At 37.3% G+C, this 23,223-nt stretch overlaps 1 protein-coding gene across 1 annotated transcript; it reads left to right on the top strand.

Moving 5' to 3' along the window:
* Positions 1-362: 362 nt before the first annotated feature.
* On the top strand, positions 363-22,908 carry FBXO15 (F-box protein 15). Its single transcript, XM_082314646.1, has 9 exons — positions 363-460; positions 2,380-2,484; positions 6,772-7,014; positions 7,292-7,501; positions 9,300-9,429; positions 11,783-11,865; positions 13,082-13,227; positions 18,856-18,980; positions 22,548-22,908. Exons 2-9 carry the CDS (start codon positions 2,381-2,383, stop codon positions 22,815-22,817), a joined length of 1,311 nt encoding a protein of 436 aa, XP_082170772.1. The 5' UTR covers positions 363-460; position 2,380; the 3' UTR covers positions 22,818-22,908.
* The last annotated feature ends 315 nt before the right edge of the window (positions 22,909-23,223 follow it).

The following is a 23,223-nucleotide window of genomic DNA, read 5'->3' as shown; positions in this document are numbered from 1 at the left end:
GAGCTTGATTATGGTGGCCACAGTGGTGCAGCTGTCTAACATTAATAGATCTCTACCAGATTCAAACCGATTTGGTGGTGCGGCACTATTCCCTTCTGACTGCTGTGAGAGATTAATCATAGGAGAGACACCTATGAGTTTAAATAATGAGTTTTAATACCTGATCTCAGGTATTTAAATTTGGTGATAATTGTTCAAATTTGTGAACTGATAATAATGAGTTACCATGTGGTGTATTCCCTGAATCCTGTCTCAGTGGAGATGTGGTGTCTAGGTGTGCCTGATAGGCATATTTCTTCATTTTGTGATGATATGACTCCTAGCAGCTTTTCTTTTTTAGAAATAGGTCAAGGAGCTTTGCTGCCAGGCCTGGGGAATGTTCTGAAACTGTAAATTCTGGAATTAAGAGTCTGTATTTGACACCTTCCATAAAACCGAAACCTAATTTGTGCATTGAGAGGTGAGTATGCCTTTAGTTTAAGAGTGGAAGACCCCTTGCAGACTATAAGCCATCTTTTGACTGCTTACAGTTATGATGTTCATACCTTGGGGATTTCTATGTCAGATATTCTGAGCTGAACAGAAAAGATTTGCTTTCCTGGGTTACTTTGTGATCCTATGTTGACCTTCTAATGTTTTCTGGCATGGTTCTCCCTCACTTCCTTTTCTAAGTTCATATGAAGTATGTAGGTTTTCCAAGTCCTATGAAGCCTTCAGCATCTCCTTTGCAAATCATGGGCTGTATTGTTCCTTGAGAATAAAAATTGTTATTGTATTACTTCCATAAAAGCCAATTTGGAATTTAACTTCTGATGTTCTCCTGATGCTTGTTGCTTTGTATAGAGAGGCTGTGGATGTAGATGGTGGAGTGGGATGAGGGGGGAGGCTGCTGCATACTTGCTGCTAGGTAAATGTCTCCTTCCCCGTTTGACTGTGAAAGGGCACTTTCAATGTAATTGTAAGTTGTGTTCTTTTTGAAAATTAGTTACGTTTCTACAAAAAACATCTAAGAACATTTTACACGAAAGATTAATTCATTTTCTTTGTTTTATACATTTTGTAGCTTCCTGTGTAGTCATTTCTGTTTTCCATTGTATGGCCAGTTTAATCCCTTATGCTGTTAGTTTGGTGTGAAACACAAGAGAAAAAAGAAAAAAAATTCCTTTCTATCGGCTTCCTTCAAAGAAAAAATAATATGGTTGTAAAAACTACTGTTGAGAATTCTAGATCAAGCATATTATTTTAGCTTATTTGCAGCTTTTTAAGGGATCATTTCTAAATTCTCACTGGAATAAATGCACAAACTGCTTTGGGCTCACAGTGTTTGAATTATTTCACATAATAACTGTGCAAGTTTTGGCATGGTCGCGTCTATGTTAGTGCAACTAAGATTCTGAGTTTTATTACAAACCTTGGAGTATTGGCATTATTATCATTCTATGCTTGAAAGCTATATGCTTCTGGAATAAAATATTATAAATAGCAACTGTTGTAAATGACACAGTAGTAAATGGACAAGAGACATAGCTGAGGTGTTGACTTTCAAAGCAGCTTGTATTTTCAGTGGGTGATTTTGATGTTACCATACTCTCATGCTCCAAAAAGTTAGAGTATAAAATACATCTTTTTAAAACTTTGTGCAGTTACCAGATACTACTCGAAGGGTATGAGGTTTCTGTCTGTTAATACAAAAATCATGGTGACTCATCTCCAGCTTATGTTGTGCTTGTTGTACTTAGGCTGGCACCTGCATTGCAGGCAGCCTTACAGATGCACAGAAACATTAATGTTCTCAAGATGCCACTCAGCTCTTATTTTGAAGTTCGCATCTTTCTGTTGATATAAATGAAAACTGCGTGAGACCCCTGAGCACACATGGTTTGAAGATTTTGATGAGGTAGAGCATGATCTCACTGTTTGACTAAGACATTTCTGTCCTGGTGCATCCTGAGACCTGACACCACAGTCAGGAGGAGAGTGAGCGTACACAGTTCTGGTAAATGCTGGTGGTTATGGACTAAGTGTTAAAATCATGGTACAAGCAGTGAGAAACTGAAGTTGAATGAGAGAGTTTCGTGTCAAACTGGGTTAAAGTTAACAAAGTTTAATGAAAATGCAAACCCATAACTTTTCATGTAATTGTGCTGTGACACTTGAATAGGTTGTGAATTGTTTTAAGCAAATGTTTTCATCAGAGAGACATATCAGAACCCAAACTCTGCAAATTAACTCTTCAGGTGAGTTTTGATTTGTGTATTTAGAAACTACCAGCTTGTATCTCCTTTGTTTTGCTCTGGCTTGGGATTAAATTCTTTGCTGTTGTCATTTCTGGAGTTTGCAGGCAAGTCTAACAGTATTTCACTTTCTCTTGTTTTCCAGCATGCCATCAGAAATGCTGATGAAGATCTTTTCCTGTTTGGATGCTGTGTCCCTGTTGTGTGTTGGTTGTGTGAATAAGCACTTCTATCATCTGGCCAATGACAAGTAAGGAAGAGGGAGGCATAAGTGCTAGTCTTAATTGTGCAGCAGTTGAGTTTACCTGAGTTATGAATCTTTCTAACTTGGTTTCACGGATGCCAGAGCACTGATGCATGTACCTACTGGCAATTACTCTGCTGAAAATGTACTGCATAGCTCACAGTACAACGTGCTGTATGGAATTCTAGCTGTGCAAGCCCTGTTAAGTTTAATGGGATTTACGAGGTGAAAACTACATACAGTGTTTGGAAATGTTGCTATTAGCATTTATTTGTTGTAGAATTTGCATATATTTATTTGTATTCACGTGCGCCTGCACAGACTTTTTGGTTCAGGCAGTTCTTAGTGGTGTGTAGCCAGTAGCTTTGTAGAATTGTCATAGCTTTCATAATTTTGAAGTCCTACTTATTTAGCTCTATTATCAGGTTTTTGCAGAGGGTTTGATTTAGTCAAGTGATTCACTAGTGGGTTTTATCCGTTGCTCTTTCTGTCAAATTTTGGTGACTTCTAAGTGAAAACAAAAGGGGCAAAGATAAGTACTGACACATTTTTTTGTAAGCGATTGCTTATGGAGAGTTCACAAATTGCTCCTACCAGTATCATTATAATTTTGTGAAAGGATCGAGAGACCCTGGTTGATATGCAATAACTAGGATGTCTGGATATCCCCTTTTTCTAGGATTCTGCTGTATTAGTGTTGTTTAAATGAGAAAATGTCTTCCTATATAGGAAGTTGCTGCATCTGGTATTCATCCATTTCCCACTTACTTGCCAGAACTTGTACAGTGAATCGGTTAACATTGGCATTGACACCTGTAGAACTGATATATTTAAAGGGAAGGCCATAATCCAGATTTATTTTTTGAGGCTGTCAGCAGGTGCATGTAGATAAAAATTGTGTAGTTGACACATTCTATATCTTAATATGCGTTTTCCACTTCAGGATAGTGAGGTAGGATAAAATCATTGTGGCTGTTCAAGGGAAGCTGATTTGTCTCTCTCCATCTCAACAATGTCTGTTTCCATTTTCTAATCTTGACAAAGATTACTGTATGTGCACAGATGGGACTGGAGGAAGAGATACTTTCCCTTATATAGGAGACTGACTAGTTCAGTGGAACCAGGTCACTTCTTCCTGCTGGATTTCCATGGACCTTCTTGAGTCCCTGAATCTTGTGGTGAATTAACAGAAGTTTTAATTGAAGTCCCTGCATATCTCTGTGACAAACCTGATCTTGGTTTTTAGGCAGAGTATCTTTTTGAGGATATTTCTGCTGTCCTGGATGTACAGGATGCTGTCCTTGATACAACAGGACCATCAGTCTTTTATTGTGATATATCTGTGCTGCCTAATGCAGTGCTTTGTCTTTGGGCTCTTCAAATAATATCTGCGCTTTAACAGTTCCTGGGCACTGATGTCTTCAGTGTGACTGTTGAAGGCAAGGAAATGTTTCTGATCCCCCTTGTCCCAGCATGTGGTATTATTCCAGCCTTCCTGTGATGCAGTGTGGGATGCTCACATAGATGGTCTGTCTGAAAGCCTGAGGGTTTTGATCACCAGCAGAAAGTGCTTGTATAAGAAGAAGTGAGAAGCCGGAGCACAGGGGAAGATCTTTTTGCCATTGTGGTCAAATGATGACTGACAATGGTGCATGTCTGATTCTAGCATTTGAGTTAGCAGTAAGAGGTTGGGTTGTCTTCTTGTAACAATGTCCAATAAGCGGCCTTGAAATGAATATTATACTTAAGACTTTAAGGCAAAAGTGGCTCGTATTCTTCTGTGAAAGAGGCAAATTCGTGCTTCCCTGTTGGATGCCTTTTTGAGTTGTCTGCCCTGAATTCTTCAGAAGTTGAGGATGAAGGGGCGGTGATACCTCCATAAACACTTGTGATTCCAAGTCCCCCTTTTTTTCTCCTCTGCCTCCCTGCCCTGACTGAATTTTTGAGCTTCTTGAACTGATTTCTCATCTGCTTGTACAATGCTGGTTTGGGAAAGGAAGAAGCAATATGTAACTGAGAGTGAAGAGAAGGGTGGTAGGTATTGGTGGCAAGTCTGTCTTCGTTCAGATTACATTGCCTGAGACTCTACATTTAAAATGCAGGAAATGCCTGCTACTAACCCCTATCTTTTCAGCATCATGCAGTCAGATGCTGAGTATCTCTCCCCATGAAAGGAAGGATGTCTGTCTTGGAAAGGGGTTTCTAGTTAACAGGAGAGAGTTATAGGAGGACATCTTACTGGACTTTTTAGGCTGAATAAGAGCAGATGGATGATACACAGCTCAATTTCCCCTGATGATGGTGTGTCAAGGACATGTCTCCTCTGTTTTCGTCATCCCGCAATTCTTAGCTGCTTTGGAGTTAAATAAGAATTTCCTCCCTCCATCAGGAATGTTTTATACTATCTGATAACTGGGTTGTCTTTTCTTTTCCAGTCTCAAAATTGACGTATCTTAAATCTTTGTTTTACTTATGGGATTGTTTTTCATGTCCCCCTTCCCAGATTTCGGTGAAAAGAAAGTTGGAAGCTCATGTTGACTGTGAACCCCCCTTTACCAGTCACAGAAGCTTTTGTGTGTGTGTGTTTTAAACAGCTTTGACTCAAAAAAATGGCAGTGGGCGATTGTACATATATCTGCAGAGCAGTGGGCTGGAAGGTTTTTGCAAAATTGCTGAGTATGTTTCCATCAATAACAAAGCGCCTGGCTCTTGGCATGTGGGGACTTATTCTCAGCAGCTGATGAAGTGAGAGTGGTTTTCATGGGTAGGAGGCAGTGTGGGATGGATGCAGTCTTTGAATGCTTTAATGCTTTAAGGAGAGGAAAAATGCATTACAAAGCACGTTAGTGTAAGTTTGCCTGGGGATAAGTAGGACTGGTAAAGGTAATCTTGCTGATAAATGGTAGAGAATTTCTCTTGAGAATTAGTTTCTGTTGCTATTAATTTTCTTTAGTGCAGTTATGTAGACTGTGTGGCTGGCACTTTAAAATTAGAAAACTTATTGGAAACCTTTATTCACAGATTGTTGTTTGAATTCTTGTAACTTCTTGTACTCAATATTCCCTGAACTGTCCTAGAGATACTGGGGTATGGGGAGTGGAAATGTGACCTCATCTTTTTCCTAACAGGAAAGAGGTGAACCCATCATTCCTGTTGCATGTGTCTTTGATCTCTTCAAAAAGACATCTCTCCTCTGAGCTTTTCAAAAGAGGGTGCAGAAGAGATTGATGTGACAGTGGTACCACCACCAAACATACGTGATTCTAATTGTCTTCCTCCACCCCACTTTCAGCTGGATCTGTGTGAGAAACTTGAGTGGTCTAGATTGTCTTTGTTGAGTAAGAGGTATTAAAACACTTTTTCCACTAGCTGATTTTGTGTGAAGAGAATGCATCATTGTTTTGGGGTGGAATTTTCAAAAGTAACTGCTTAACCTTAATCGGTTTTCACTTAAGTCGCTGAGTATGGCTATGCTGTCTCTGAGCTTCATCCTGTATCCTGTATTTCAGGAATACAGACAAGACTTACCTTTCCTTTGTTTCCTCATGATAGCTTTCTCTCAGATATGTACTGTTGTTTGGTGTTTTTTTTTTTTTTTTTTTTTTTTTTTTTTTTTTTTAAATCTGCTGTAGTGACTGTCTGTGAAGTAGCAGCATAACGGGAAGGAAGGCTTTTTAAAAGCCACATGCTCTAGTGTGCTATTGAGAGGCGTAAACCAGTGGGAAGTTCCCAATATCTGATGATCCTACTTTCTAGAGCACTAGTCAAACATTTTCTGTATATATAGTTGAGATGTTTATCAAACTTACTGGCATATTATAAGAATTAACTGAATAACTTCTTTCTTCCCCCCCCGCCCTGTGGTAGAACAGAAAGTCATAAGTGGGTCTCATTTGGTATGTATAATCCAGAACAAGAAATGTGTTCAGAGATTCCGTGTTCTTTGAGATAACCTAGTAAGCCCATGAGAAATGCTGACATCTAGCATCTTTTGGTTCCTGAGCCTTCATGTTTGCAGCAGGGAAACTGACCACATATGAGGTATTGGAAGGTCAAAATGGGGAAAAGTGTACAGCTGTGTCTTTGCATTTTTTTGACTAGTACCTAGGAGGCTACAGTTTCTGGTCTTCTGTAAAGACGGATTTAGATCAAACCCAGTTTGCTGATAATCTAGGACTTTATATTTTTCTGCTAACGTTATGCTCAGTGGTAGCTGAGATGTGTATGAGAATAATTAAGTAACTATTCTTGAAATTTATGTGGTTTTCATCTTTATTCTATTTTTATTTTCAGTGGAATCTGGCTGAAAATCTATTCCAGTTGTTTTCAACCAAAAAGGACAATTTGCAAAATGGAGTCTGAACAAACAGAAACTGTTTCCTTGGGCTGTGCTGCGCTACATGATAGAAAGCCTGGGTACTGGAAGAAAGAATACATCTTCAAACAAATAGCTGCTGTCAAAACTAGAGTAATGCGACTTGTTAAACCTGTAGATCCTTATACAGGTCTTCCATATAAAAACAAAGAAGCTATGAAGTAAGCAATGCCTTGTGACAGAAGATGTTTACTTGAGAACAATGTACAGAATATTAATGGCTTTGGAAATGCTGGGGGAATATGAAAATAGAGCTATAAAAATGTATATCATAATGGGAAGATACGATGATAGCCTATAAATGACCTAGCCTGAGAAACATAAGTAGCAGTTAGTAGAAATCTAAAAATTCTGTTGGAAGCATAGTTTCAGTTTTGTCACTTTGAGAATCTTTTTTTTTTTTAACATCCCTGTCCCCTCTCAATTCTTAAATAACAGAGTATCTGGCTTGAGTTGGATAATTGTTCTAAAGGACAAAAATGGAAAAGAACATGTAATGGAGAAGGCAAACCTATCATTTAAGGACACATCTGTTACTATACTTTGGTATAGTACAAATTGGCCATGCTTAGACATCCTGTCAACCCTAAAACTATTCGGAGTTATGCCATTGCTTCCTGACCAAAGCAGAGCTCCCAACAAGAATGGGTGAGTTTTAACATAGGATTTTTCAGGGGGTTTTGGTGTAACTGTTGGTAATGTGTCTATCTCTTCTTTTTAGCAAGAAATGGATATAATCCAGCAAGCTATGACATTAATTCATAAGTTAATGTAGCTACTGCCATGCACGATACAGACTGATAGGTCCTGCCTTGGAAAGCTGAATCTAAGGTATAGAAACAAATGAGCATGAAACAAACATGTAAATCTAGGAGAATTTAATGTGAAACATTTAGATTGGAACAGTTCATCAATGTTTATGTGGCTACAATCAGGTAATCTATGTTACTAACATTTATTTTTTTCTATCCGATAGTTGTGTACGTGAATTTAGGCAACTTGGTGTTTGGCTGCGTGTACAATATAAGTACATGCATATGAAAAAAAAATAGTCCACAGCACAATATAGGATAGCTGTTGTTTTGTAACTTAAGTGTATACAATATTTTTCTGGCATTATATTCTGAGAAAAGATGTTTAAATTAAAAGTGAGTATTTGAGGTAGGTATGTATTTGTTTGCTGTCAACGAGTTTTCCACATCTGTGTCGTATGTGTCATTTTAGTATATGCAGTATCAGCTACATGCTTCTTACACAAAACCACTAGCAGTAGAGCTCTGAAAAGAGAGAATTGTTGTTCACCTACAAAAAACATGGTTCCTCAAGCAGAAGCAAAGTATTTGCCTAAAAAAGATCAAGAGAAGCCTTTTGTCAGCTAAACAAGTCTTGCAGTGAAATTATGTGGGAAATGTAGTTGTTTTACCAAGATGATGATTCATATGTAGAAAATAGTAAAAGCAAACTTGCAGGCAGTTAGTGTATTTATTTCACAGAATCCTAAGTTGTTAGAGCTTGTGAATATACATGAAGGTAATGATTTCAGAAATATCAGAATGCTACGCAGAATGTTAAGACTTCAAGGAGCTAGTGCAGGGATTTTGGGAAAGTCCCTGTATTTATACCAGCCTGATTGACTTAAAGATGGAAAGGATCGATGTCCCATCCCTGCCCCAAGTCTTACAGTTCAAGGTAACGTGGTGAAGTTCCTGTTGGTTGCTGTCTTCCTAGCAGTGTGTAGTGGTAGGTGGTACTACTGTGATACTACTGGGAAATCTAGGAACAATTTTGAATATAATAAGAGCCTAAGTCTGCGAATGGTTTTACAGTTATTTCTCCATTCTGAATAGGTAATGCAGACTCCGCTTTCTCCTCTTTTTTATGCATCATTAGCCAATGAGAACATCTGTGAAGTATGAACTTTAGTTAAAGGGTGTTATGAAGCTAAATTGCTTTAATTACAGGCAAAATCTAGAGATAATGTTCTAAAAAAGGAAAGCTTCCTCTAACAGAAGCTTTTAATTTATTATATATACAGTTTGATCCTTTCCTTGGAATTTTGCTTCTGTGGAGGAAGAATTAACCCTCTTAGTAGCTTGCTTCACACTGGCAAATGTTCAGTGATTCCATGTAGTACCAACATAGTATTAAAAACAAATTATAAAGTAATTCTGTGGCTATTTTGAACTATTGGGCAAGCATATAAGTTATCTTCTTTTTTAAGTAGTATATTAGACCATCCTATGGTGCCTTTTGTTTCTTTTGTGCTGCTAGTAAGCTGTAGTTGTTCAGAAGTAAAGCTTAGGGCTGTGCATGCTGAATGCTTTCAAAACCGTTTTCATCATGTGGTGTTGGTCAGACTTCAGAGTGAAAAATGAAATTAGGCTGAACTTTTACATCACTAAGGAGACATAGTCTTGTTGCTACATTCTGTATGTTCTTTTCAAAGACCTCGTCGACGTTCCTTAATTGCTGAATACCATCTTGCTAACCTGACTGAAAGTAGTGTAGCAGTTGGTGCTGATAAGCTTGTCCAGCTCTTCAGTCTGAATCCAGGACTCTTAGTAGGACTTTGGAAGGTAAAATAACATTTTGATTCAACACTATTATGGCTTGAAGAAACAGATGCTTTTGCCTTGTAGTTTGGGATTTTGGGAGGTGTGTTGTTCCCCCCCCCCCCCCGTGGATTTTGAAAGATCTTATCTAAACTAATAACAAGAAAATACAGCTAGGGACAGCTAGTTGATGACTTACTGTATTCTAAAGAGCTGTCACAGGAGTATCTCTACTTTTCAAAAAAATCCACCTCTAACTGCAAGAAGAGTTATGTATCATAGTATATTAGATACTGTACTGATCTTATTTCTGTGTTCAATTGTATTTATTTTGCAGTCTTCACATGCCAAAGTTTGATATCCTAAAGACATTTTAAATAGAACGGTTTGAGGAGAGATGTGCTTCTTCCCCTGACTCATGCTTTGCCCTGTCCCCATCACTCAAAGTGATGAATTCCCACAAGGCAACTTTGCTAGTTGTTTCCTTTAATCTACATCAGCAGGTAGTTGTATCCTGCTCCAGCAGTAGGAACTCTGTAAATTGTGCCCTTTTGGGGACATTCAGTTCTTGGTATTAAGTGTCTAAGTTAAGGGATTAGTCTCTGTAGGCTGTGTGTAGAGATGAATGTCTTTAGAGAGCAGTGCAGAACATCTGAAGCAGGCTTCTACTCTAAAGAAATCTGCGTCTTTGCACCGAATATGCTGGGACCTAGGTGTCTGCCTGAAGTTGCATACAGTTAGGTGCTATGGAAGCCTCTCTAAGACTGAGTTCAGAGGTGGCAGCCCTTTCTTCCTCCCCCAGCCATGTTAATGACGTAGACTTACATTATTGGGCACTGGCAAGGAACTTCCCTCAGGGAGCCTGTGAACAGTTGCTCTAAGCTGTGTCTCATTTCCAGCTGGAAACTCCTGCTACCTCAAATGTGCGCAATCACCAGAGGAATTGTTTAAAAGCACAGAAGGAATGTTTGTTTGACTCTTAATTAAAGGTGTCCATTTCCTAGAAAACTTGTGGCTGGCCTGCATGAGTGTATTACGGGTTGTCTCAATCTATGAAAAGCTCTGATGAGTGAACAGCCGTTTCTTTTGTATCTTCAGTTTAGTAGATTGGTGTCCCTGTGTTGTCCCTGTGGTCTTGCTAGCATGTTAACCCTTCCTTTTGGAAAGACAACTCTTTCAGCACCTGGAAATGGTTCAATCATAACTAAGTTCACAAAGTTATTAAGCATTGAGTGCCTCACTCCACTATGTTTCCTGCTTACTTTTCTGAGCAGCTGTTCTTATTCTCTATGTGGGCAGAGTAACATTAGGCAGTTAACTGTATATAGAGGGGTGTAATAATCGTAAATGCCACACATCTTGTTTTTTTTACACATAGCTGCATAACAGAAATTGTTGATGCTAGTAGTTTTGACAAGCAAGGACAGGTTATGTGGGCCTTCTGGTATTTGGATAGAGAGAGTGAGAGACTCTATGTGACTGATAAATCTCTGTCATTATATCTTTTATAGCTGTAATTTTGCACAACAAAAGTACAGGAGTAGCTAAAAAAAAAGAAAAAGTTCGAGTAGGGGATGTCATTTTCTGATTGGTAAGCCAGAGAGATGAAAACAATAATTGCCTGCTTCTCAGGACAGTAGTAGACTGCTGGCAGTGAATAATTTTGCTATTGACTTATGTGTTTGCAAATGTAGGACTTAAAAATGCATTTTTCTTTAAAAAAAAAAAAAACAAACAACGAGCTGAAATCCTAGCATTCTTTGTTCTTCAGGTAAATAGATACCTCTGGCTCTGTTAGTTCTCACATTGAGCTCTGAAGTTTTCTTTGAGCTATATAGGCCTATAGAAGGTATGTCTTATCGTTTTCCCAGGAGTACGTATTCCGGTGAAGACATCTGGGGTTTTACTTTGAAATTCAGTATTTCTATTGAATAGCTCTGTATTCCTCACTGATGTTAGCCCTCTTTGCAAATAGTTCCTTACATATGAAAATAAGCTTGATGCTTTGGTATTTAGTAGCTGGCAGTAAGGCCTGTTTGACTCTTTTTAGGTATCTGGTTTAAAGTGCTAAGTAGAAGCTAGAGAAGTGCAATTCATGGATTGCTGCTGATAACTTTTGCCCTGGCATAGCTAGTTTCCCTCCCTTTCCCCATAATATAGAAATACTTTGATCTTTTGCATGTATTCTGTACTCTTGTGAAAAGACAGTAGCAGTAATAGGAGACCCAAGTGTTAAAGCAAGCCATTATTAACATTCTTAGAGTAACTGGCAGAGTAATAATCAGCAGCATTTATCTATGAATTTTAATGCTGAGGAAGACCTTGTGAAAAAAAGTATTTCCAGATGAAAATACATCTACTTTAATTAACTTTTCAGGAGAAAAATGAAATTGCTTTTGTTATGGTGTGTCTTCATTATCATCAACTTCTTGAGAGAAGCACTTTGGGTTCTGCTACTGTGTAAGTTTTGGTTTCTCCTTTGTGGGTAATAAAGATAACCTTTTGAATAAAGCTTTGAGTTTTACAGTTAAAATTGGCTGCTGGTAAGAGGTTTATATTTAGGCAGTAATTAACTATTCTTTTTTAATATAAACAACAGTTATGGTAACTATATACAAAGCTATAGAAGTATTTTCATACTAAAATGTTGCCATTGTTATGCTATTAAGGAGATAATTTAGTCATACAAGTGTACTAGTACTTGCTGTATTGAGAAAGTTAGAAATACACTGCCCATACTTTCTCCCTTTTCACAAGCAGTCTTTTTATTCCCTCTTCCTATCTCAAAGACCTAGAAAAGAGGGATACACTTTAGGAAGTAGGAAGATAATCTTTAGCTGCATAAGAGGGGAGAAAAAAACTTCTAGTAAACTGGTGAAGTGCCTGCATTTATCTTTCAGTCCTATTGCAAAACTAGCTGGATTTCCTATGAAGTATTTGTGTATATGTGTATATTGAGGTATATAATATAATACCTGTCTATACACTGTAAACTGTTTAAGAAGATGGAGTCTTTTAGCTTTAGAGGATGATTTGGGGGTTTTATTTCCCCCGCCCAGCCCACTCCCTCATTTCTGCTCAGATACTGTTATATCTACTGGTAGTCTTGTGTGTCCGCTGTAACTTAGTATGGCTCTTTTCACACAGAAGGTAAGACCCCATCTCCCTTACCACCAAATAGGATCCTATGTAGGAGCTGCTTAGTTGCCTCTGGGATTTGGGCTCTTCTGGTCATTTGTGTGGAGTGGTTTCTCTTTTAGATTAGGCACAGACAAAATTATTCAATAACTGCTATTCCAGAGAAGTGTCTACCTAGTTGGCTTTTAAATTTGTAGTTAAGCTGATGCTTTTTTTTTTTTTTTTTTTTTTTCAGAAACCAGTCCATATTTTGGAGTTTAACAGTGTACCTTTTAAAGTTGACTGCCATATTTTCTGCCTTTGGCTAGGCTGGACAGCTGATTAGACACTGTATTGGACAGCTTAAAAAAAAGTAGGATGAACTAGAGATGTTTGGTTTTCAAAAGCATTAATAAAGAAGAAAAGTTGTATCTTATAATAATTTTTTCCCCTCTTATAACCTCTCCTAAGATGATAGTGTAGGGCTATTTACTGTATGTCTTCCTATTAAGTCATTCCCCCTTGCATAATTCTTTTTTTTTTTTTTTTTTTTTTAAAGTCAATATGCCCTTCCACCTAATGAACCTGTATTGGATGATGTTGACCCAGAATATGGACTGCATGACTACAGTCTACATCTTGATATGCATGGTGGAAGCTGCACCTACCTGTGTGGAACATTCAAGAGCCTCTTTTGCAGAAAAGGTAGAGACAGAACAGTAATGTCTGTTTTTTAAAATGATCCCTGCTGTTACGGTTTCCCTCTTATATCCAATATCGCTGTTTTAATGGGAGAAATGGAAATGGATTTTTAAGAGTAAGCTATCTTTTTGTTGTGTGATTTCTTTATATCTACATGGTGCGTTGTGTGGTGTTGTAAGCTTGCTCTATATGAAGTCTGCCTGCTATTACATTGACACAGTGTCAGGCTTGAGATATAAGTTTTGCAGATTGTCAGGATATTTTTGTTTGGTTCAGTGCTGAGTTAATAATGCAGTGGCAAAGCTTTGGAAGTTCCTTCCACTTGTATACTATAAGGGAAAGTGAGTTTGTCCTCATACATTTTGGAGACCTATTTCTGCAGAATTCTTCTCAAGTATACTTTAGGTGCGTTGACAGATTAAATATTTAAATATATTTGTAGAAGATACCGTGAACTTTAAGATTTATAGCTTTTATTTAGGTCAACTTAAGGTTGCCTATTCTGACATCCTTTCATTGTGTAATAAACAATTTCAGTGATTGTTTTTAACTGTGCTGCTTTTTTCAGTTCTTAGCATTTCTTTTAATGAGGCATGATTGGCTATCCTCGTTCTTCATGTACAGCCCAACCTAATAATTCTACTAGGCTTTTGCAAAATATATGGATAATCTCTCTTTTGACTTAACTTCAACATAACCCTGTCTGCAGCTGCGCAGCTGTCTTTCTGTCAGCAGAGACAGATTAAAATATTAAACTTTAAATTAAACAATTCCAATTAAATACTGTAAATTAATTATTGCTCCCCAGTATTTTTCTCATAACAGTACTAAGGAGCCTTCTGTTGATTTCAGAAAATACTTGTTTTGATTAAGACAGCAGAGGGCACTGCTGTCAGCCTTGAGTGCTTTTGCAATGCTAGAACAAATTTCCCTATGACTTTTTTTTTTTAATTTGTATTTGATGACTCCAAGAACTGTCATTATACATATAGCATTGTGCACAGTGTGGAGTGTTGTAGTCCCTTTAAGCTGAAACGAACATGTTTTCAGATTACTGAAAAGCTCCAAGCTTGAAATAAAGGAATACCTATAAGGGTAAAACTTCAGTGAAATTCTGTCCATGTAGCAATAGAAATCTCTCCTGAGGTGTTCAATACAGGAGTCCTCTTTATATCCTCAAAACCCATAATTTCTTCTGTAAATTGGCCAGAGGGTTGGGTTGTTTGGTTTGGTTTGGTTTTTTTTTTAGGTGAATGTCATGTTTTGTTTTCTAAAATGAAAATTTTATGCCTGTAGCAATACAGCTGTACAAGAGAAACCAGTATGTGGCACACTTTTCTTTGTTGGTATCACTTTTTTGCAGCTTAGAAGCTACTTCTGTTAAAGATTAAGCTGATGTTTATGCAAATTGTAGCAACTGTCCAGGAGCTACAGTTGTGATGCCATCTCACTTTGCTAGTTATAGAATCTGTTTTATGATCACCAGTGTTTTCTGAACTGTTTCGGTTTTGTGTCCTTTAGCTGTGTGACAGCCGCTAGATTCCGCTGTCACAGGACATCAGCCAGCTGAAGCCATAGTTCTGCAGGCAATAAACTCATTTGTCATCTAGCCCTTTCCATGTACTTGCACAATAATTTCTTTTGGAAAATGCTTGATTTCCTCTGTAATTTGTGTTCAAAAATGATGTAGTGAGGCAGCTTATGGCTGGCTGCTGTCACATATCTTCACAGTAATTTGTTGTTCACTTTGCTCTTTCTGGTAAACATGGTGCTTCTGAATGTGGCCAACAGCGTAGGTTTGTCCAAGCTGGTCATATCTGATGGTTTGCACTTTGTTTTTAGGCTCCGTTCTAATGATACTCTTTGTCCTGTTCTCTGGGAGGGCTCTGAGGCTTGGAGGTCTCCGACATAGTGAGAAATCTTGCTATTACTTAAAATTCTCTACCCAATCCAGATTTATTTTAAATTATGGATGTGACATGCTAATGGCAGTTTCCACAAACCGAGACACAGATCAGTTGTCAGCTATTATACTGGGGTTTTACTTATTTGTTTCCATTAGGAAGCTGTAGATGCTCCTAGGTTACCAGGGAATGCTCATTTGTTATTCTGCAAAATAACGGATTTCTTTGTTCATGCTTAGTTTTATTTTTGTCTGCTTTTTGTTAGTGTTCATTAATGTTGTGCTTCATTTTGCTGCTCTATTTTCAATTCTTCCTGCAAAATTCTTAACATTAAATAAAAAAAAATTATATCACACTTCATTGAACCAAGTAGGTGTATATATGGCTTCAGATCTTTTTTTCCTGTTATTAATACTTGCACTGCAGTAACTAGCTGTTTTGCAACTCTGTTTTGGCTGTTTTTTAGCATTTTATTTTATGTGTCCTTCCATTTAAACAGAATTGGTAATATAGTCTTGTTGACAGATACTGTAGGGTGAATATGCTAAATACTTTCAAACTGAATTTAATGTATTAGAAAACTTTTCTTGTTTTCAGGAAGCTGTGACAGGCTTTTCATAAAAGACTCATAGAAGCCATGAATACTACATTTAGCTTTTTAATAACCATTCTTGAAATGTATTTACTAGTTTTTCAACTTTTTAAGCATAGCTTTGTAGCCATATGGTAGTCTTAAGCTTTGGCTTTTCAATGCTATTCCTTTTGTGCTTGCAGAATGCAATGGGGTGCTTTTTGTGTGTTTCAAGAGCTTTTAAGATTTGTTTGTAAAATATCACACCCTGTGTTTGAAATGTTTTTGCTTGACCTTGAAGATTGATCTGCAAGTTTAAATGACCATTTCAGCATGGTAAGGCTGGTTGTTGCCACCAGAATTAGTGTTAAGCACAGCCTTCCCTGTGAAAATAACAATCAAATTACAACTTGCAACAAAGGCTTGGTTAGCAAAACAAACTCGCTTGGCTTTTAGCTAAAATAAATGCCTTTGAACTATTGGACTATTTGTTTCTTTCCCCTGAGGTTTCTCTTCGTGATATATGTTCTCTATATTGGTATTCCCTTTATTTGGAAATACTTGTTCCCTGTAACCTATACTGATTAAAGTGCTACTTCGCTGCTGTATGTGTCTTGCATGAACTCTGGACTGTAGATATTATAAGGGGACAATGAAACAAATTCTAGATCAAGCTGAAGAAAGCCCTGTCCAATTTGCTTCCTCTGTGTTTCCGTTGGTATGTTTAACAGAGCTTGCTCTGCCCTTTAATTTCCTTTTCTTATCTGACTGGGATGAGGAAGGGGAGATTTCAGTACTTACCACTTAGGCTTCTTGCTAATTTCTAGGCATACTTTTTCTTTCTTCTAGATATGAGGACTGCAATGGAGCTTTTATATTTAAAAAAAAATGTTATATAGATTGCATTAGCTAACCCATGAATAATTAGCCTTCAGATTCCTGATCTGTGTCACCTCTTTCCATTCTGGCTTAAAGTTAAGAAGTAACTGCAACAGGGGATTTATAACTCACACCTTAGCCAGGTGACCCATCTAGGATGCAGCAGTTCCTGTTATTAATGCCATGCAATAGTAGTGATGTCCTGGGCTTCATTAATTTATTAGCAGTATGCTTTTTTCCAATCTGTCTTTATTCCATTAAAACTTTCATTTGTTTTGAATGAGTGAGAGGAATAGCTGCTTCCATTGGAATCTGAATTGCAGATAACTGAATAGTCCCTTGGAAAAAATGCATGTTGACTGATGTTTAAAGTCTCTTGTATAAAAGCTCAATTTTAGATGCAGGCTTTCAATGTTCACTCAGTAAAGCTTGACTATTTATCTGAAATATTTTTATCTTGAATGAAATCTTGTCATTGGATTTGATTTACTGAGGCTTGGAACTGAACCATTTGGGTAGGTATCAACTTAATAGCCTTTTTTGCACTTTGAGCTGGATCCTGAATATGAATTCTGGTTACATTTTCCTCATTGAGTTCTGTGGGACTTCACTGCAAGGATAGTAGGTATCACTGTCTGGAGTGATGCATTTTCCTGCAACCATACGAAATATTTCCTGGGCATAGTCATGTTGGTTCCGCTGTCTTCACACTCCTATTCCAGACAGTGTCTGTGCTGAAAAACCTGCTGCTTCTGTCCTGTCATGTGTTGGGCTGCTTCCTCCACACAATAAGTATTCTTTGGACTCCCTGCTTGTGAGTGATGTCTTTCCAGCATTGGTTTGTGGCCAAGCATCTCTTGGGAGTTGCTTGGCCCTACAGTACCGATTCAGAGAAGTTCCTGGCTTCTGTGGTGAACTGTGGGCTCTCTTTCTCTATCACTTCACCTCCAGCTGTCTGCTTTCAGCAGCCACCAGGCAAAGGCTTTTGCTGCTCCTTCACACAGGCTTTAGCATTTTATCTCAAAGCCAGCCTTTCTGATGTTGCTTCCTCTGTCTTCAGCCTCATGCTGCTACTTGGGCCTGATTGAAGGAGAACCACAGGCAAAACACTTCCCTCTTTTTTTCACTTTTGCCATTTGTGTCTTAAACCTCTACAAGCCCCTTTAGTTATCGTGCAGGGCCTGCTACTAGATCCTAACAAGCTGTATTTTTCTGGGAATTCCTTCTCTCCCTTCTTATCTGTCTCCTGCAAGTGTTAGATACTTAGTTCTGTTCCTTTTTTTTTTTCTTTTTTTTTTTTTTTCTTTAAGGTCTCTAGTGCCTTCATTTGGTCTTTTAAGAGAGTATCTCTTGTTCAAGGAAATTTGCTTAAGTGATGTCCTGCTAAGAAATCTGCTTGCATTGTGATGTGATGCATATTTTATTTCTTTTTTGTAGTCAGAGATCTTGGTTTTTTTCATGAACCCTAAATAATAATTAGATTGTTGGACTCCCTGCTTAACTTTCCTCCTCCAAGAGCAAGGGAAAAAAGAACAATTAAAAAAAGTCAATCTCTTCTGGGAGGAGAGGAGGACATATCAAAGAAATATGGTTATGTTTAGGAAAAAAAAAATCACAAAGAAATTTTAATAATTCTGTCAAAAAATAGAAGTGAGCCTTTGGGAAACTATTTAAAAAATGAACAAATCCATTCCTTAAAAACTTGATTCAAATCAAGGTATACTGCTTGTCAGTTTACATGATGCAATATCCTTTCCAGAGAGGACTGATAGTTATCCTTATACCCTGTTGCATAGGGTTATTTGAGTTACCATACAGAGCAGAGAGATTTAAAAAAAAAAAAAAAAGAAAAAAAAAAAAAAGAAAAAAGGGTGGTGGGTATCTCATGATTTATTTAATGCGTTGTGTGTTGAACTTGACTTTTGGGGAGTGGGCAGTGATGGAGGCGCTGGTGGGATGAAATTTGGAATACTAAACACAGAATTTACTTCTTGCATCTTTGCATAAGTCCTTTATGTGACATTCAGATTTTTATACTCAAATATACCGGATTTTTTTAGCTGCTGCTTCTACTGTGAATCACAGAATCAAAGCCCTGAACTGTGACTTAAATTCTCTATAATGTGCTGGATATCTAGCTGTTGGTGTCAGGGTTCCTTATGGGTGAGTGGGAGGAAACTAAACTCTCTCCATGAGAAGCAGAGAGAACATTTACAGTGTACTTGGGCTTAGTTTGATTTGTACTAGTATAATGTTATATATTGTTAATATTTTCAGGTGACATTGAAAATGGATATTTGAGGCTCACAGTTGTAAGCTTAAAGGATAATACGAAGCACTTGCCTCTTATTGGGACAGTTGGCTTATCCTGGGAAACAGATGTGTTTAAAGGCAATGTAAAGGTCAGTGAGAAATATTTTTTGTTTCTGGAAATGCTTATCTCAAAATAGAATAATGTTTATGCATCCTAAATGTGCTAATTTTAAAAAAAGGTTTTTATTTGTGGAAGGTGTGTGTCACTAGAAAAAGAACTCCATTCAAATATTGCAAAAATTATGTGAATTTTGAGGAGAAATAGTGTTATCATTTCTGTCTCAGAGTCTAGATTGCATGATAGACCCATTATGCGTGTGTGATGACTCCAGTGCTTTCTACTCAGCCAGGATGCTGTGACTGACCAGCACTGCTTGGAAATGCTAGACAAAAAATGTAATGCAGATGTGCTTTTTGTGGGGTTTTTGGTTGGTTGGTTTGTATTTTTTTTTCCGGCAATAAGTCTTGAGCCCCAGGGAAATACTCTGCAGATCTGTTGCAGCATGTATGTGCAATGAAAATTAGGAACTGTTGGAGAATATCAAAATGCCGATGGACACAGGCAGAAACGTTCATGCAGTCAGCACCTAGCTCTTGAGTCATGTGCATGGGTGGTCAGGTGGATTAACGGTTTGTATTCTAGAGGACTTCCCACTCGTTCTCTTGTATAAAATTCCTAAAATAATTATTTTAAAGAAAGATTGAGAGTAGTTCTGTAGATTTTGCAATAGTGGTGAAAGCATGTATTTTTAAATGTACTTCAGCTGCATGGATATTTCAGAAGTACCAAAATTTCTGATAAATGTAACTTAAGCACTACTGAAAAATGATTTTGTTCAACAGTTGATTTCAATTTTGGCACTTACTTTGAAAAAAAAAAAAAGTAAAAATTAATAAAACTGCCCTTTCTGCTAATCCTGCGTAAGTGCGGAATGGAATACTGTTTGAAAATATATTTTACTCATAGACATTAACATACTTGCTTTGTGGTTTACAGTGTCAGCCAGCTTCCCTACGCAGTGAGGAATACAAAATTTATCTTAATACTTAGTAACCTACTAGTATCCGTTGGGAACATCAACTACAGTTAAGCTTGAACTGCAGTTTACGTTCAGTCTTCCCTCTCTAATTGCTCATAGCAATTTTTTTTCTTCAAATTCCTTGTTTGCATAGTGTCAGGTTTGTTCACTTACATTTGTTGTCAGTTTGTACTAAACTTTGAGTTCAGTGTTTGTTTTCAAAAGAACAACAAATTCTTCCCCTATGTGCATTAATAAAAATATTGTATATCGGTTGTTAGAACGAATTCAAGCTAACAAGAAAATGCTTTTAAGTCACTTTTTTGCCATCTTTCTTTAATTGCTATGAACGTTCATTGAGAACCATAATGCAGAATAGGTGCTTTTTTTGAGGCTTCTGAAAAATTTTAGACTTGAATTAGTTTATTTTTATTTTATTTTTGTGTGTATCCCATTAATTTCATTAGAACTATTTGCATGCTTAAAGTGAGTGGGATCTTAGCACATAATTACAGAGTATGCTTCATTTGCTTGAAAAGCATATGATAGGAGGTAGGAAGTCTTGCTGCTGTGTTGGGCAGATATCAGAAAATTAAGGCTCCAGGGATACCTTATTGTGGCCTTTCAATATATAAAGGGGGTTTATGAGAAAGACTGAGGGAGACTTTTTACCAAGGCCTGTAGTGACAGGACAAGGGAAAACGGTTTTAAACTGAAAGAGGGTAGATTTAAATTGGACATTAGGAAGAATTTTTTTTACCATGAGGGTGGTGAGACAGTGGAACAGGTTGCCCAGAGAAGTTGTGGATGCCCCACCACTGGAAATGTTCAAGGCCAGGTTGGATGGGGCTTTGAGCAACCTGATCTATTGGAAGATGTCCCTGTCCACGGCAGCAGGGTTGGACTAGATGATCTTTAAAGGTCCCTTCCAAACCAAACCATTCTGTGATTCTACATAATTTACAGCTGCTTGGCAGAATTTTTTCTTCCATGAAAATAATCATGAGTACCACATAAAAATCTGGGAAATTAACTGTCAGAGGAAACAGAGAGCTATGGCTGTAGCCTTTAGTTTAGCTCTGTCCTGTGTGCTTACAGCATAAGTTATACTGAATATTTGTTTCTAGGAAAAAATAAATAATATAAATATTTTTTTTTAAACCCCTCATTTTGTGGTGAGAGATTGCACATGTCAACACATAGCTGTGGGTAGAATTCAATTCGACTTTTAACATAAATCTCTAAAACTCTTAAAATATGCGAAGGCCAAATAAAATCAGCCACGGCAGCAGAACATGCCACTACTTAGAATTTATTTGAATTTTGTCCAATACTCTAAGGGAAAAAAAAAAGCTTTTTTTGGCACTTATGGGTATTTTTTTTCTAAAAAATTAATTGCTGAAGTACAGATAGTTGGAAATACATGGAAATAAAAAACCCCCAAGACTCAAGGCCACCCTGCTTTACTTTTCATGATTGGTCTTTGATATGCAAGGTGTCAGACCAGAAAATAGTAATTCTTTCTTGTTTCAAGTAAATTTATAGCTCGTATAAGTGATTAAATGATCTTCAGATTTGATTTGACTTTTGTACTTTCAGCATTCTACAGTAACAAACTTAGGAAAACCGTATGTATCGCATTACCTCTTGTTTGTGCCATCTGCTCTGTATTGTTTGATTGCAGTACAGTAATAGTGAAAGAAATGTTAAAGCAATGGAAGCACAACTATGTAGTACAGTGAAATAAAGCGTTCCAAATTAATTTTTTGGCATGAAAGATGTGATGTTGGTTTGTTTATGCTTTTGGAGCATATGATGCTCCTGGAAGTAATGCATATATACACCATAATTAAGATAATCTGATTCATTTAGTGATTCAGAACTCATGAGAATAGGTAACAGCTGATGATATTAACAATGACACACAACCCATATGCTTTTAAGGCACGTGTGAAACCATCAGTTTGCAAGTGCCCAAGAATTGGCATCCTGACTTCAACATTATAAAATGATGTAATTGCGTAGTGTTTAAAGAAATATTTTCAAGAATTTTTAAAAGGGATAATTATTTGGAGGGTAGAAAGATATATTAGTATTAACTTTTTTGGAACTGAAGCTTGCAGCCATTCAAAACGTGCTGTATACCTTTCATTTATAGCTGGCATATAGGGGTAATTGTTGTGTGTGTACACTGCCTTGGGGGTGGTCTCTTTGTGTGTCTTTGCCAATACTGCAGCATTCACACAAGTTTAGCACCTGACTTTAAACTTAGGTTTCTTGTCTGTATTGAAAGGACTGTCATTATTTGAATGGTAAGGTAACTAATAATAGAGAAACACAGATGTTAAAGGCTTAAAAATGTTCAAGAAATAATGTCTGATTTAGGTTGGCAGTGCTACCTTCTGTAGCATAGTTTTTGATGTCTGTAGGTTGCAATTTTGATTTCTGTAGGAAACCTCTAAATAAGTATTTGTTGCTTTGCAGTAGTCAGTGGAGCACTATTAATTATATTTTGAGTTTTTAGCCTTCATACCAAAAATTGCTCTCTGAACCCTTGATATTTCTCCTAAAATCAGGGATAGATCTACTTACTGTGCCATGGCATAGGGAATTAATCTCTTCTGCTTCTGATTGTAGGACTGCTATGTGATGGATGTTACTCTCTTGGATGAAACTGGAAAGCCCTTCTGGTGTTTCAGTGCCCCAGTCTACATGGAACTGTCTTCCAAGGCATCCAGCCTTTATGACTACATGGGTCGTATCTATACCACAGACTATGCAGATTCAGAGGGTAAAGTCTGTGTTGAGTTCATATGGCTGGAAGAAACCGAGGAGTATTTTATAGTCAATTTGGTGCTTTATATAAGCACCAAAAAGGTAAATAACTGGTATGGAACAAATTACTGACTTAATAGGGTCACTAATTTCCTTGCTTTAAAAAAAAAAACAAACAAACAATACAAAAAACACACTAAACTTTTGATGCTTAAAATTGATACCAATGAGCAAGACTGTTCCTGCAAGTTTTATGCCTTTTAGTCTTTCAGTAACAAGTGCAATTGCATAATTTTGTTTTTAATTGGCATTGGAGGGATTGAAGAGACATGTTGATATAAATGAATATTCTTCTTCTCTATTGAACATCACATGGTTAGTCTGTTTCTGGTACTGGGTATATTACATTTATTTATTTTAGGATTATTTTTCTTTATAGATACTTGTTACCATGGTTAACAAATTGCTTCTTGTGAGAGCCATACTGTGAAGATGCCTTGCCTTACGTAAGCTACGCTATTGTTGAGAACATTGACTT

Source organism: Platalea leucorodia, assembly GCF_965183815.1.
Source record: "Platalea leucorodia genome assembly, chromosome: 1".
NCBI lineage: Eukaryota > Metazoa > Chordata > Aves > Pelecaniformes > Threskiornithidae > Platalea > Platalea leucorodia.
The sequence above is the reverse complement of the archived record's forward strand: the minus strand, read 5'-3'. Positions and strand labels throughout refer to the sequence as shown.